At 35.7% G+C, this 13,339-nt stretch overlaps 1 protein-coding gene across 8 annotated transcripts in view; it reads left to right on the forward strand.

Annotated features, from left to right (window-relative positions):
* DEUP1 (deuterosome assembly protein 1) overlaps positions 1-13,339 on the forward strand; it is a 78,511-nt gene that overhangs the window by 19,559 nt on the left and 45,613 nt on the right. For 5 of the 8 annotated variants that reach the window (XM_072726165.1, XM_072726166.1, XM_072726168.1 and 2 more), the window contains 3 exons: positions 903-998; positions 8,166-8,300; positions 12,389-12,502. In XM_072726165.1, the coding sequence (XP_072582266.1) occupies positions 903-998; positions 8,166-8,300; positions 12,389-12,502 (345 nt within the window). The remainder of the gene's footprint in view (positions 1-902; positions 999-8,165; positions 8,301-12,388; positions 12,503-13,339) is intronic. The other 3 variants (XM_072726170.1, XM_025993208.2, XM_072726171.1) reach the window with 2 other exon arrangements.

The following is a 13,339-nucleotide window of genomic DNA, read 5'->3' on the forward strand; positions in this document are numbered from 1 at the left end:
CTAAAAGTTTGCTTACAACCATGGTGGTGATTGTAGAATGTATGAGTGCTCTCAGGCTTCCAGAGGAGTTCAGGAAAACCATATCTTTACCTAATCACAGACTTCTGTGTCTGTGAATTTTTCTTCAGGGCAAGGTCTAAGAGAAGTGTTTACATTAATCATATATTAAAACATCATCAGTCAGCCTGTTCATCAGCCATTCCTTTACCTTTATTGGCCTCTCAATAGAACTTAGTTTTTGACATAGTTAACTGAGTTATTGTTTGGCATAGTTAACTTAGTTATTGGCATCTGGCTTCCTTCCATAGGAGAGGTGGGCTAATCAGACCTGGAATATGCCAGGGACTATTTTCTGACTTCCATATCTGTGACGACACAGATGTGTACACAGGTGCTTTACCTGCTTTTTTAAGCAAATTCTGTAAGCCAAACCCCTAAGAACTCCTCTGAGACATTATTCTTTTCTTTTAAAAATGTTCTTCTAAAAAGGTAGCAGTTATTCCATAGTGCCACCAAAGCAGAGCTCCCATTGAAGGCAGTGGCATCAAAAATAAAAGCCGAAATGTATCTGTAGAGGCTGTGCCTGAATAATGATGACATAGCCCCCTGAAAAGATAATGCAAAGTAAATTCTAAACCTTAGTTTAGAATGTGATGGTGATACGGATCTTTCATCAAACATCCATACCATACTGTCCTAATGTGTACCCAGTGGAATAATGCTAGCAATGTGTGGCTTTGTGACTTTAATTATTAATAGCTATTTTAAGAACTGCAGTACAAATATTTATTCTTGTTTTGGTACAGCAGTTTTATTTCAATCGTGCTCTTCCTTTGCATATTTTCTGATTTTGTCAGGCAAAAGTTGAGAAAAATACAAATTAAATTTTATTCTTGCTGCAGGTGGGGTTACTTAGACAGAAGTTGGATAGTCTGGAAAAATGTAACTTGGCAATGACGCGAAATTATGAAGGACAACTGCAAACCCTGAAAGCTCAAGTAAGGAAACTTATTATAATGTAATCTCATTTGATAATTTAATACATTTTGATATATGTTTTTACATATAAATTGTATCAAATTTATAGACTTATAAATTGTATTTTATTAAAATGGATTATTTTTAATACAAGTAAAGTTCTTGTATTTTAACTTAGGGTTATATGTTTGACCCGTCTTTCACTGTTTTATTAGATTGTTTCTTTTCTTAGACCGTCAACTCTTTATCCCTTTAACTGTTAGCAAAGTGCAAGACTATTGCCTATTTATCAAGTGATTTGTTGATTAATTACATGATAATAATTAGCTATATGAGCAACAAAAATAACTTTGGTATTACAAAATAGATAATTGAAAAGATAAAACTGGTCTTTATTACTTTGATACTGGTAGGGCTGTTTCATAAATGACAGATATTCTGAATAGGGATACTGAATTCTTTCTTATTTATGTCTGTATCTCCCCACTGTGCTGGCAAGCCAAAAGTCTTCTCTGCCTTACCTCAAATAATACATAGGGCAATCATCATCTGTGCTTCTTAGATCTGGTGGATGCTATGTCCTTGCTTAACTTTGTAAATGAATCGATGGGAAAACAGTTTGTGAAATTTTTGATGTGCGAAGATTTCATAAGTGGTGATACAGTTAAAGAGCCTATAAAGTAGTGAATTCTTTCTTAAGTACCTTTTTAGGGAGGTTATCAGCCATTAAGATTGGAATATGAAACATTTGATGCGACTTAATAAATGTAATCTTACAAGACTATCTCTTAAATTTAGACATTTTGCCTGCAATTCAAGTAGCTGCCACTAGATGGTAGCTTGAATTATGAAACTAAATTGTTTTTCCTGTGCCTAAGCGTTTAATGCTTAAGTCAATCAACCTTGTTTTTTCTGTAATTATAAAGCTCTAAAACAGCAACATATATATTAAATCACTATATTATTCAGTACAGAGATACCACGATCTGGAATAAGTTTGAAAAAATACAGAAATTGAGATACAAGTGAGGTACCATCTCAAAATTATATTTCATTAATTCTTATCACTGCTTACCAGATCTTTAATCTCTGGGGTTTTTTTCACATCTACTGTTAGAAAGTTGTGAGACTTGTTTACAGGTGCTGAGCGGTCACATAATATATGAATCCTTGCTATTTGATACTCTGCAGCTCTATTTTATTACTTGTCTGCTGCCTAACCAACAAATATCCTTATGGCAATTTCACAAAAATGTGTTCTGTGGAACGCTAAATTGAGAGTTTAGGAAATGCAGTTTACTTCTTCTCTGCTCCTGGACATTCACAATGCATATTAGCATATTACAGGGTGTGAAAAGTCCTGCTTTAAACAAATCCATTTAGCCTTTTTAAGCTAGCATTTTTCAAAACATATGTGCCCATGGAACTCTCTTTATTTTTTAAGCTAAACCCTGCTTATTCTGTAGTACAGTATTATAGTGTAAACACTGTAAACAGGTGTTTCATAGAGTACAGGATGGAAACACTACATTGTTTTTGAGAGAGCAGCCATCTGCTTTCACTGCAGTTTACTGCTTCTCTTTTCTTCTCGTGCTAAAAGAAAGGAAGAAAGAACGTTAGGGGCAGAAGAGAAGGAAAGATGGAAGGAGGGAAAAAGAGAGAATTGGTTTGCATAAAAGCTAGTAATATGTCATTCTTCTAACCAGAAAATGCTGTCATGTGGCAAACACGCTTTGGTTGCTGCTAGCTCACTCTGCTGATTCTTTCTTTGAAATTCCTGCTTTAAGTACAATTTCCTTTTCCTGAAATATCTTAAGAATGCACTTTACCACAATCTTCCTTGAATAACTCAACTCCATCAGAACTTTCTCATAGAAATTGCTTCCTTTTTAGAAAGAGAATATGTTTTTTCCTTCTAACTATTATGAAATTATGATTAAATTGTGTGTATACTTGAGATTTTCACTTTGGGAAAGATGGAGTAAATGCATTTTGATCCTGCTAAATAAAACTAGAAAGCCTGGGCATTATTTAAAAAATGACATATAAAGACTCTGAGAAGTGGAGGGAGGAGACAGGCCACCTAGGACCTTGGTACCCAAGGAGCCACATAGTGGTGAGTTCCCTGAGATTTCTTTTTGCCTCTAATATCCCAGTCTGGGTAACAGAGAATCTGACAACCCAGACACTCCAAAAGGCACAAACAAACAAAAAGAATCCCAAGGAATGCTGCTTTATACAACCAAAAGACCTGGAAAAAGACAGCCTAGCAAGATTACACAGTTTTAGATAATAACTGCTCAACTCCAGCCAGACACCACAGGAAAAAGACTTGAGCCCCAAACCCACCACCGCCCCACCCCACCACCACCCCAGCACAGACTGGGTAGATAGCCTGTGTCTCACCAGGTAGCCCAGGGGCCCCAGCCTGGGTGGTGTTAGACAAGACCTGAGTGGAGAGCCAGGACTTTCATCACAACTGTTAACAAGGCCCTCCCCAATCCATGATGTTGGTGGAGGCCACGTGGAGAATCTAGACTGGTGTGCCCATTTGGTGGTGATGAGGCACCCCCCCCCCCCTCAATGATATCAAGGGAAGCCAAATGAGGAGTCAGGACGTTTACCACCTCTCAGTGGTAATGAGGCCACTTGTCCTCACCACCCTTTCACTGAAGGCCATGTAAGAAGTAGTAAAAAGTACCTATGCCCCTCCAGTCAAATTGGTATCAGTGAAGACTATATAGTAGGGATCCTGAACCCCCATTCCCACACAGCAGTGATAAGGAATGCCTCCCTCCTGTTACCACTGAGGCCAAGAGCTGGCCTCCCACTGCCCCTGGCGGTGATGAGGCAGGATCCCACTTTCCTTGCTGTCAGAAAAGGATGGCTGAAACATAATCCCTAAAGAAAATCTAGTGTCTCATTGCACAATACCCCCAGTGTCCAAGTTTCAATAAACGAATCACTCATCCCACCAGGAACCGGAAGATCTCAACTAGACTGAGAAAAGGCAACCAAGAAATGCCAACACTGAGTGAATACAGATGCTAGAATTATCTGACAAGGGTTTTTAAAAAGCAGCTGTTATAAAAATGCTTCGGTGAGCAATTACAAACATACCCGAAACCAATGAAAGTTTTAGCAAAAACAAAACTATAAAGAGCAACCAGTTAGAAATGTTATCTCTGGAAAATACTATAACCAAACTAAAAAATTCAATGGATGGGCTCAAAAGTAGAATGAAGAGGATGGAGGAAATAGTCAGTGAGCTTAAAGATTGCAGAATAGAAATTACCCGACCTGAACAACAGAGAAAAAAATAGACTAAAAGAAAATGAAACTAAGGGACATGTAGGATTATAACAAAAGATTGGGAATTTGTGTCATCAGAGTCCCAGAAGGGAAAGGGAGTGAGACTGAAAAAATATTCAAAGAAGTAGTGGCTGAAAAGTGTCAAAACTTGATAAAAGATAAACCTAGGGGTACCTGGGTGGCTCAGCGGTTGAGCATCTGCCCTGAGCTCAAGTCATGATCCCGGGGTCCTGGGATTGAGTCCCGCATCGGGCTCCTCATGGGGAGCCTGCTTCTCCCTCTGCTCATGTCTCTGCCTCTCTCTCTCTCTCTGTCTCTCATGAATAAATAAAATATTTTTTAAAAAAAGATAAAAACCTACAGATTCAAGAATCTGGGTGAAATTCAAACAAGATAAATACAGAGAAATCTATACCAAGACACATCATAGGCAAAGTTCTCAGAAATAAAAGACAAAGAAAAAAATCTTGGAAACAGGAAGAGAGAAATAACACCTTACCTATAGGGAAAAATCAATTCAGATAACAGATTTCTCATCAGAAACCATGGAGGCTGGAGGATATGGAACATTTTTCAGTTGCTAAAAGAACATAAATGTCAACCCAGAATTCTATGCCTAGAAAAAATATCTTTAGGAATGAAAGGAAAATCAAGTCCTTCTCAAATGAAAAATGACTAAGGGAATTTGTCATCAATAAACCTACCTTCAAAGAATGGCTAAAGAAAATTCCCTTAGCAGAAAGGAAATGACAAAGAAAGAATCTTGAGACATCAGGAAGGAAGAAAAAACAATGGAAAGAGTTTTTTAAAAATAGGTAAATGTAATACTTCCCTTCTCTTGAGTTTTCTAAATTGTTTGACAGCTAAAGCAAAAACTATAACAATGTCTAAGGTGGTTCTTAATATATGTTGAGGAAATACTTAAGATAATAATATAAATGGGTCAGGGCAAAGGAACATAAAGAAATGTAGGACTGCTGCATTTCCCTTGAACCAGTAAAATGTTGACACCAGTAGACCATAATGAGTTATGTATATATAATGTAATACCTAGAGCAACAGTTGAGAAAGGTATTTAAATTGATATATTCAAAAACACTATAGATAAGCCAAAATAGAATTCTAAATAATGCTTAACCCTGAAGAAGACAGAAAAGCTAAAATAGAGAAACCAGAAACTAGAAAACAGAAAACAACAACAAATAGTAAGGCTTAAGCTCTAATATATCAATAATCAGATTAAATGGACATTGTCTGAATATATCAGTTAAAAGATGGAGATTGGCAGAGTAAATTAGGAAAATATGGCCTAACAATATGTTCTGTTCCAGAAACTCACTTCAGACATAACTATATAGGTAAATTGAAAATAAAAAGGTAGAAAAATATACAATACAAATTTAATCAAAAGAAAGCAGAAGCAGTGCAGAGATAATTAATGGAGAAAGAATGTCTTTTCAACAAACAATAAAGGGACAACTGAATATCCACATGTAAAAGAATTAAGCTAGACCTAAACCATAGACAGAAATTAACTCAAAATGGACTAAAGACCTAAATGTAAAAATATATAAACTCTTAGAAAAAAACAAGAGTAGAGCTTCATGACTTTGGATCAGGCAATGGTTTCTTAGATTTGGCACCAAAAGCACAAGAAAAATCAGATAAATTTAACTTCACCAAAATTAAGAAACTCTGTGCTTCAAAGGACACCATCAAGAGAGTGAGAAGACAACTCACAAAGTGGGAGAAAACAATTATAAATCATATATCTGATAAAGGACTAGTATCCAGAATTAAAAAAAATAACTCATACTAGTCAACAACAAAAAGTAAATGACCTAACTTTAAAATGGGCAAGGATATGAATAGACTTCTTTCCAGAGAAGGTATACAAGTATCCAAAAAGCATATGAAAAAATGTTCAGCATCATGAGTCATTAAGGAAATGCAAATCAAATCATGACATACCCATTCACACTGACCAGGATGGTTGTAATAAAAAGGATGGACAATAGCAAGTGTCAGTGAGGACATGGAGAAATTAGAACCCTATACATTCCCAGTAGTACTGGGAAATGGTAGAGTCATTTTAAAAAACAGTTCTACCATGCCTAAAAAGTTAAACTCAGAGTTTCCATATGATGCAGCAATTCCAGTCCTAGTTATGTACCCAAGAGAAATAAATATATGTATTTACACAGAAACTTGTACACAAGTGTTCAGAGGAGCATTATTATAATATACAAAAAGTAGGAAGAACCCAAATGTCCATCGATTGATGAACAGTTAAACAGAATGTGGCATATTCATGCAATGGAATACTATTCAGCCATGAAAAGGAATGAAATATTGATCCATGCTACAAGACAGATGAACTTTGAAAGCATTACATTAAGTGAAAGAAGCCAGACACAAAAGACTACATAAAGTATGATTCCATTAATAAGAAATGATCAGAATAGGCAAATATATAGAAACAAAGTAGATAAGTAGTAATTTCTAGGGACAAGGATGAGGAGGAAATGTATAATCATTCTAACATTCTTGGCTTTCTTTTTGAGGTAATGAAAATATTCTGAAATTCAGTGATATGATTGTTGCACAACTTTGTGAATATACTAAAAACAATTAATTTTATCTTTTAGAAGGTGACTTTTATGGGAGGTGAACTACATCTCAATTTTTTAAATTATATGAGAAAAAGAAAGCAAATGTGACTCTATCAATATCAGATAAAGGAGACACGATCGTTCATAGCTTTATTTGTGATAGTCAAAAACTGGAAACAACCAAACTATCTCAAATATGAATGGTCAAGCAAACTGTGGCCCTATCCATACCGAGCATAATACTGAGCAATAAAAAGGAAGGAACTATTGACATGTATGTATATCTTTAGGGCATTACGCTGTCAGAAAAAAAGCCAATCTCAAAATGTCATACACTGTATGATTCCATTTTATAACATTCTCAAATGACAAAATTATAGAGATAGAAACAAATTAGTGGTTGCCAGGGATTAGAGGTGAGAAGATGAGAGGTATGAGCATCACTACAAAGGAAGGGAGGTCTCTGTGCTGTTGGAATGTTTCTGTATCTTGATCGTGGTTGTGGTCACACAAATTTAAACGTGATAAAATGGCACAAAACCATACATATATATTGTACCAATGTCAATTTCCTGGGTTTAATATTGTACTGTATAATTATACTGTATAATTTTTTCAAAAGTGAAAATAAAACCAAAAAACTTTTGTAGTTACCTAGAAATTTCTTCACAGATATTGATGGACCATGCTGCTTTTAATCTATAATTTGAAGGTATAACAAGAAACAGAAAAAAAAATAGTACAGAGTCTAAGTTAAAAGAATTATTGGTAAGAAAAAGATTGTATCAATTTGATACTTAAATTTATTTAAACTTATATCAACATGAATAAGTAGTATATGCTGTTTATATCTTTTAAGTTCAGTACTCAGTTTTCTTGAATAAAATATACACTTGTTATTTTATAGGAGTTACTGAAATTAAAATTGTCAACACAAGATGGCACTAAATAAAAGAAAAAAACTTGGTTTTTAAAACTTCTGAGCTTTGCTACATACGGTTAAAACAAACCTAAACGAAACATTTATCGAGTGAATCATTTGTGCAGTTAATGAAGTCCCAAATTTACATGAAAACTGAATGCTGTTCAGCTTCAGTAATTTAGTTTTAATAATTGGTCCTGTCTTCACTAATCAAAACATTTAAGCATTACTGCATTTTCCAATCATGACTTAGATTTTCAAAGAGGTGCCCGAGAACTCTTGTGAATTCCAGTTCAAAGCACCAGTCACAGGAAGACATTAGCATTCTCTCTTACTTACAGTTTTCCAAACTGACGAATAGCTTTGAAAAACTGAGGCTACATCAGATGAAACAAAGTAAAGTTCGGCGAAAGGAGTCACCACACCTCAAAGAAGAAATACCCTTTGAGCTGAGCAATTTGAACCAGAAATTAGAGGTGAGCCATATGTACTGTCTTAGCTTCTTCATGCGTGTTAGGATTGATTTCTGCTGCTCTTGCCGGCCGCCTGTCTCTGATGGCACGTACAGCTGTGGTAACAAACACCATTACAAATCAGCTTCTCATTCAATGTATTTTCTTAGTTCACCTTCCCTTTAGGCACTTAGCAAATTAAAACATCACTTTGATTTATGCATCTTTTATACAGATCAGCATTTTTGGAGAGGCCCCCCTCCAAAAAAAAAAAAAAACAGTTCAAAGAAACTGCAGATGTTGAGTGAAATTGAAGGACATCCCTGGGGTCAGTTAAATTGAATATCTAATAAATCTTTTAATGGCTATTTAACTATTAGGTACTTAAATCCCAATGAAGCCTCGTAACAGTTTTTGGAACAGGGTTTGGAGTTTCACGGTTTTTTCTTAAAGGGCTAGGGCCACTCCAAGATAGCTACCACATTATCACCCAGAGTTTCTGAAATCTCTGTCAGTAATAAGGTTTACTATGTCCCAGATGCGCTTATTTTTTCCTCCTTAATTTCCCAACCTTGGAAAAAACAAACCCGCGATTTTTCTTCCCTGTGCTCTTGAGCATTCCTGCTAGAGGTCATGTAACAGCAGATAGATTCAACTATAAATTCTTGCTGGAACCTGAGCCCAGTTCCTAGGGCTGCTCCGTTATCATTTGTTAATTGACCTCAAGTTAGTCCACTTCATTTCTTCTTTTGTTCTCAAGCCTTAAACCCCAGTACCTGCTCCCCTTCCCCAGCCAATGATTTCCCTTTCTTCTCCTTTGCTGGTAGGTAATGGTTGGCATCTCCCAGTCACCCAGGTAGAGACCTAGGAATCTTTGATCTGTTCCTTTCTCTTAATCCCCATGTTCCAGCCCACATTTGTCTCTTTTCCTGGTCTCCTGCCTCTTATCTCCTTCCTCCTCTCTAATTGTCATTGCCCTCTTTGATTTTCATTATTTTACTCTTCAATTAACAGTCCTTCTCAAACTTTCCCTCCAAAATATCTTTAAAAGAAGAAAGAAAAATCTAAGATAAACCCTCAAACCAGCCTGGTGCAAGAACTTTGCTGGAAGGCTTGGGTTTTAGCTTTTAAATTCCTGTAAATTTTACATTCTACTGAATAATGTATGATTTAAAAAAAAAAAATACAAAACTACTACCGCTAAGTAAAACTGACTCTACAGGAAAATGTACCATGTGTAACTGTCTGGCTCTTATGGCTTCAGAAATATCCTGGTCTCATAGAAGATGCCCAAAGATATGCAATATAATACATATGCTTTCACTGAAAATGCAGAGCTCAAGTCACCGATTAGCCTTCTGATTGACTTTTCATGGGGTTTTATGGGACAACCACATTCATATAAATTCAGACAAGAAAAAGTCCTAAAATTAATATTAGCTACTTTGTGTGAACACTCTACATTTAGGGAATGGAATATTTACACAAAATATATTTCATGAATTTATAGATGAAATATAGATGTAATTAGTAGCAAATGTGGCACCTGGATGGTTCAGTTGATTAAGCATCTGACTCTTGATTTTGGCACAGGTCATGATCTCACGGTTGTGAGATCAGGCCTTACGTTTGGGCTCCATGCTGGGCGTGAAGGCTGCTTGAGATTCTCTCTCTCCCCTCTTTCCCTTTTCCTACCCTCTCCCCTGCTCATGCTCTAATATATATATTCTGCCTCATTTTTGACCATATGTATATCTATGACCTGATAGGTTTGTACTTATATAAAATTTTTAAGCACACTGTGTAGGTAGTTTAATCTGTATAATTATGGAAACACTTCATGTACCTGTTTTTACTTAGAGCCATATAAAAAATTAATGTGTAAGAGATGGGCTGTCCCAGTTTCAGTCTAGATCTAAGAATGTTTTTCCTTTGGGATAAATGTTTATTCACTGTTCTAGTAATAGAGAAATGGGAAATAGCATGTTGATGTAGAAGAACATGACAGTTTATAATTTAAAATGCTTCCTGACTGACTCATTTATTTGCCTTGTGACCTTCAGGCAAGTTGTTAGCCTCATAGGAACTTTATTTTTTCGCCAGTAAATGGGGTTAAAATACCTTATAGGTGACATCGTGGTTGCGTGAGAAAAAATACACGTATGTATATATTTACATGCACACTGAAGCGTTTAGAGGTGAAAATACATGAGGTCTGGAAGTTGCCTTAAAATACTCCAACAGAGAACGAGCAGAGAGAGAAGTGGAATAGGGATGGTTAACTTGATGGTGGTCAAACTGGGTGAAAGGTACATAGGAGTTTTTTTTTAATCTCCACTTTTATGTAAGTGTGAAATTTTCATACTACAAAGTTAAAGCCATCTTAGAGGTGGAGGTTTAAAGAGTCTCTGATATATAACAACCACTGAAGAAATGTTAGTTCCATCTTCCGGTATTTAGTAAAGAGATTTAAAAACATATTATACAGAAATATATATATATGTATACAGAAATATATATGTGTATATATATACATATATATGTATGTATATGTATATATATACTATAATTTTAATGACCCTGACCCACTATCAGCCTTGAAGACCAAAAAGGTTCCAACCATGGAGAAGTTATTCTCGAGGTTTAGGCAGACCCTCTGGAACCTGAGAGGACACCTCCAGTCTCTACAAAAATCCTCGTAAAGCTCTCTAGGTCTCCGTATGGTCCTATAACTACTAAATATATTGTGCTGGCTTGAAATCAGTCTTGAAATCAATACATCTCTAAGATCAAGAAAGCCAGGACTGTTATGAGCACCTGCTGATATGTTTACAACACATATTTCTAGCCTGCTTGGCCTCATTCTTGACCTCATTTCTACTGGTTGTAGAATTTGTAAAGAACTGAAGTTAATGCTCCTACCTCCTCTTAAAGCATCTTGAGAAATATTTATTTTCAAAATTTAGAGGAGTGCCTGGGTGGCTCAGTCAGTTAAAGTGCCTGCCTTCAACTCAAGTCATGACCCCAGGGTCCTGGGATCGAGCCCCACGTCAGGCTCCCTGCTCAGTAGGGAGTCTGCTTCTCCCTCTTTCCCTCCCCCTGCTCATGCTCTGTCACTCTTCTCTCTCAAATAAATAAATATGTTTAAAAAAAATATTGAAATTGTTGGGTGAGTGTTGCTAAATATTAGTATTATCTGAAAGATCTAAACCATGTAAGTCAACTTTGCCCACATTTTGACTTCTGACTCCATAGACTCCTTCCAAAATTAAAAGAAAACAGGAATTTTTAAAATCTACATTGTACTAATTTTAAATACTAGCTATTTTGTACAAAAGCCTAGTTTTGTAAACTTGTCACTATTATTAAAGATGCTGTTTTTATGTACCTAATTTTGAATTGTTGAATGTCAGAATAAAAGTCAATAACTTTAAATGAATTGTTTCCATTTATCTTAATAAATATAGTCTATTTATCATAAGGTATTATCATATATTTAAAAGGGCCTATCCATATTTCTCCAACCTTATGACCATCATTCAATTTCAGGTCATCTTTAATCACTATAAGAGCCTCCTAATTTATAGCCTTCCTTGACTAATTGATTCCCAGAGCCATATCCTTTCCTTGAGTTAAGTGGTGAACATTCATGCTTTATGATTATACTACTTGAACAAAAACTTGTAGAACTGAGTGTATTGTATCCAGTTCATTCCTCCACTTCTTCCCCAGGGTAGCTCTGCTGATATGGCTAAATTAGGCCTGAGATGGTTGTTTTGTTGGCAAGAATGAGTTAATTTTGGCTTTACCTTGGTAAAGTAGTGTTGAAAGCCACAAAGGGACAAAATCACTAAATCAGTCCAACAAGCAAACCATCCCATAAAAAACAACAAGCAAACAAGCTGAGGATACAGGTTTGGTGTTAAGAATCAGAAGCTATATCTAGTAATAAATCCAAGATTAGTGATTTAATATTTATTTTTTTCCAAATGGGGAAAGAATGGATGTAGTTCTTTAGAATGAAGATGTACAAATGAAAGAAGCCTTAATCATTGTGCTTTTAAATGAATAAGTTTCTTCAATTTATGTTTGTCCCTCCACTTTTTTAAAAGGAATTTAGAGCAAAGTCAAGAGAATGGGACAAGCAAGAGATACTATATCAGACTCACCTGGTTTCTTTAGATGCTCAACAAAAATTATTATCTGAGAAGTGTAATCAATTTCAGGTACATTATCTACTACTTATAAAAAATTAGAGGTTAACGATTATTACTATCTTTGTAATCTTATTACAGATAGAAATGCCAGCCAAGGGAAAATAACCAGAGTATGTCTAATACTGGGTAAAGTTGCAAGTGCATGATAATTTGTAATGGTGACTTTAGTCTACAAGTCTCAATGTATGGTACTTTTAAAAGTGTCCATTGTTATTATGTCATTAAATAACATCTGTTTTTCATGCCTATGGGCAAGTCACTTAGAAAGTCTGAGATTGCTTGGTCCCTGACCTCAAGAACCTTATAGCTTAGAGGTAGAGCTAACACATGTACATATTTACAGATAATTAATGGCAGGTGAATGGGAAATCTCTTAGAGTTCAGAGGAATAAGGAAAAAATTTGGGCTGAGTTAGTGAGGAAATATCCTCCAGCAGGGGTAGGACTAGGGTTGGACCTTGAAGAATGGATGGAGTTTGAAATATTTTGGGTGGTGGAAGTAACAAGTGAAAATCACTGAGGCAAGAGAGCAAAAGGCAAATTCTGGGTGTAGAAAGTGGGCCAATTGGCTGGGAGTCCCTGTGGAAGGTGAGGAAGGGTTGGAGATGGTAAACCTGGTGAGTTGAATACAGATTATATAATAAGCCTTAAAGTCTTGGCCAAGGAATTTGGAATTTTTATTAAAGCCAGTGAGAGACTACGGTTTTTGTTTGATTTTGTTTTTGTTTCTTATTTTGCATTCTTTAATGTACTTACATAAATTACATTACATAAGTTATATATGTTCTCTGAATTTAACAATACAAAATAACGTGAAATTAATAGCTTCATCTTCTCCATTCTTATC

The sequence above is a fragment of the Vulpes vulpes genome, chromosome 11 (assembly GCF_048418805.1).
Source record: "Vulpes vulpes isolate BD-2025 chromosome 11, VulVul3, whole genome shotgun sequence".
Taxonomy (NCBI): domain Eukaryota; kingdom Metazoa; phylum Chordata; class Mammalia; order Carnivora; family Canidae; genus Vulpes; species Vulpes vulpes.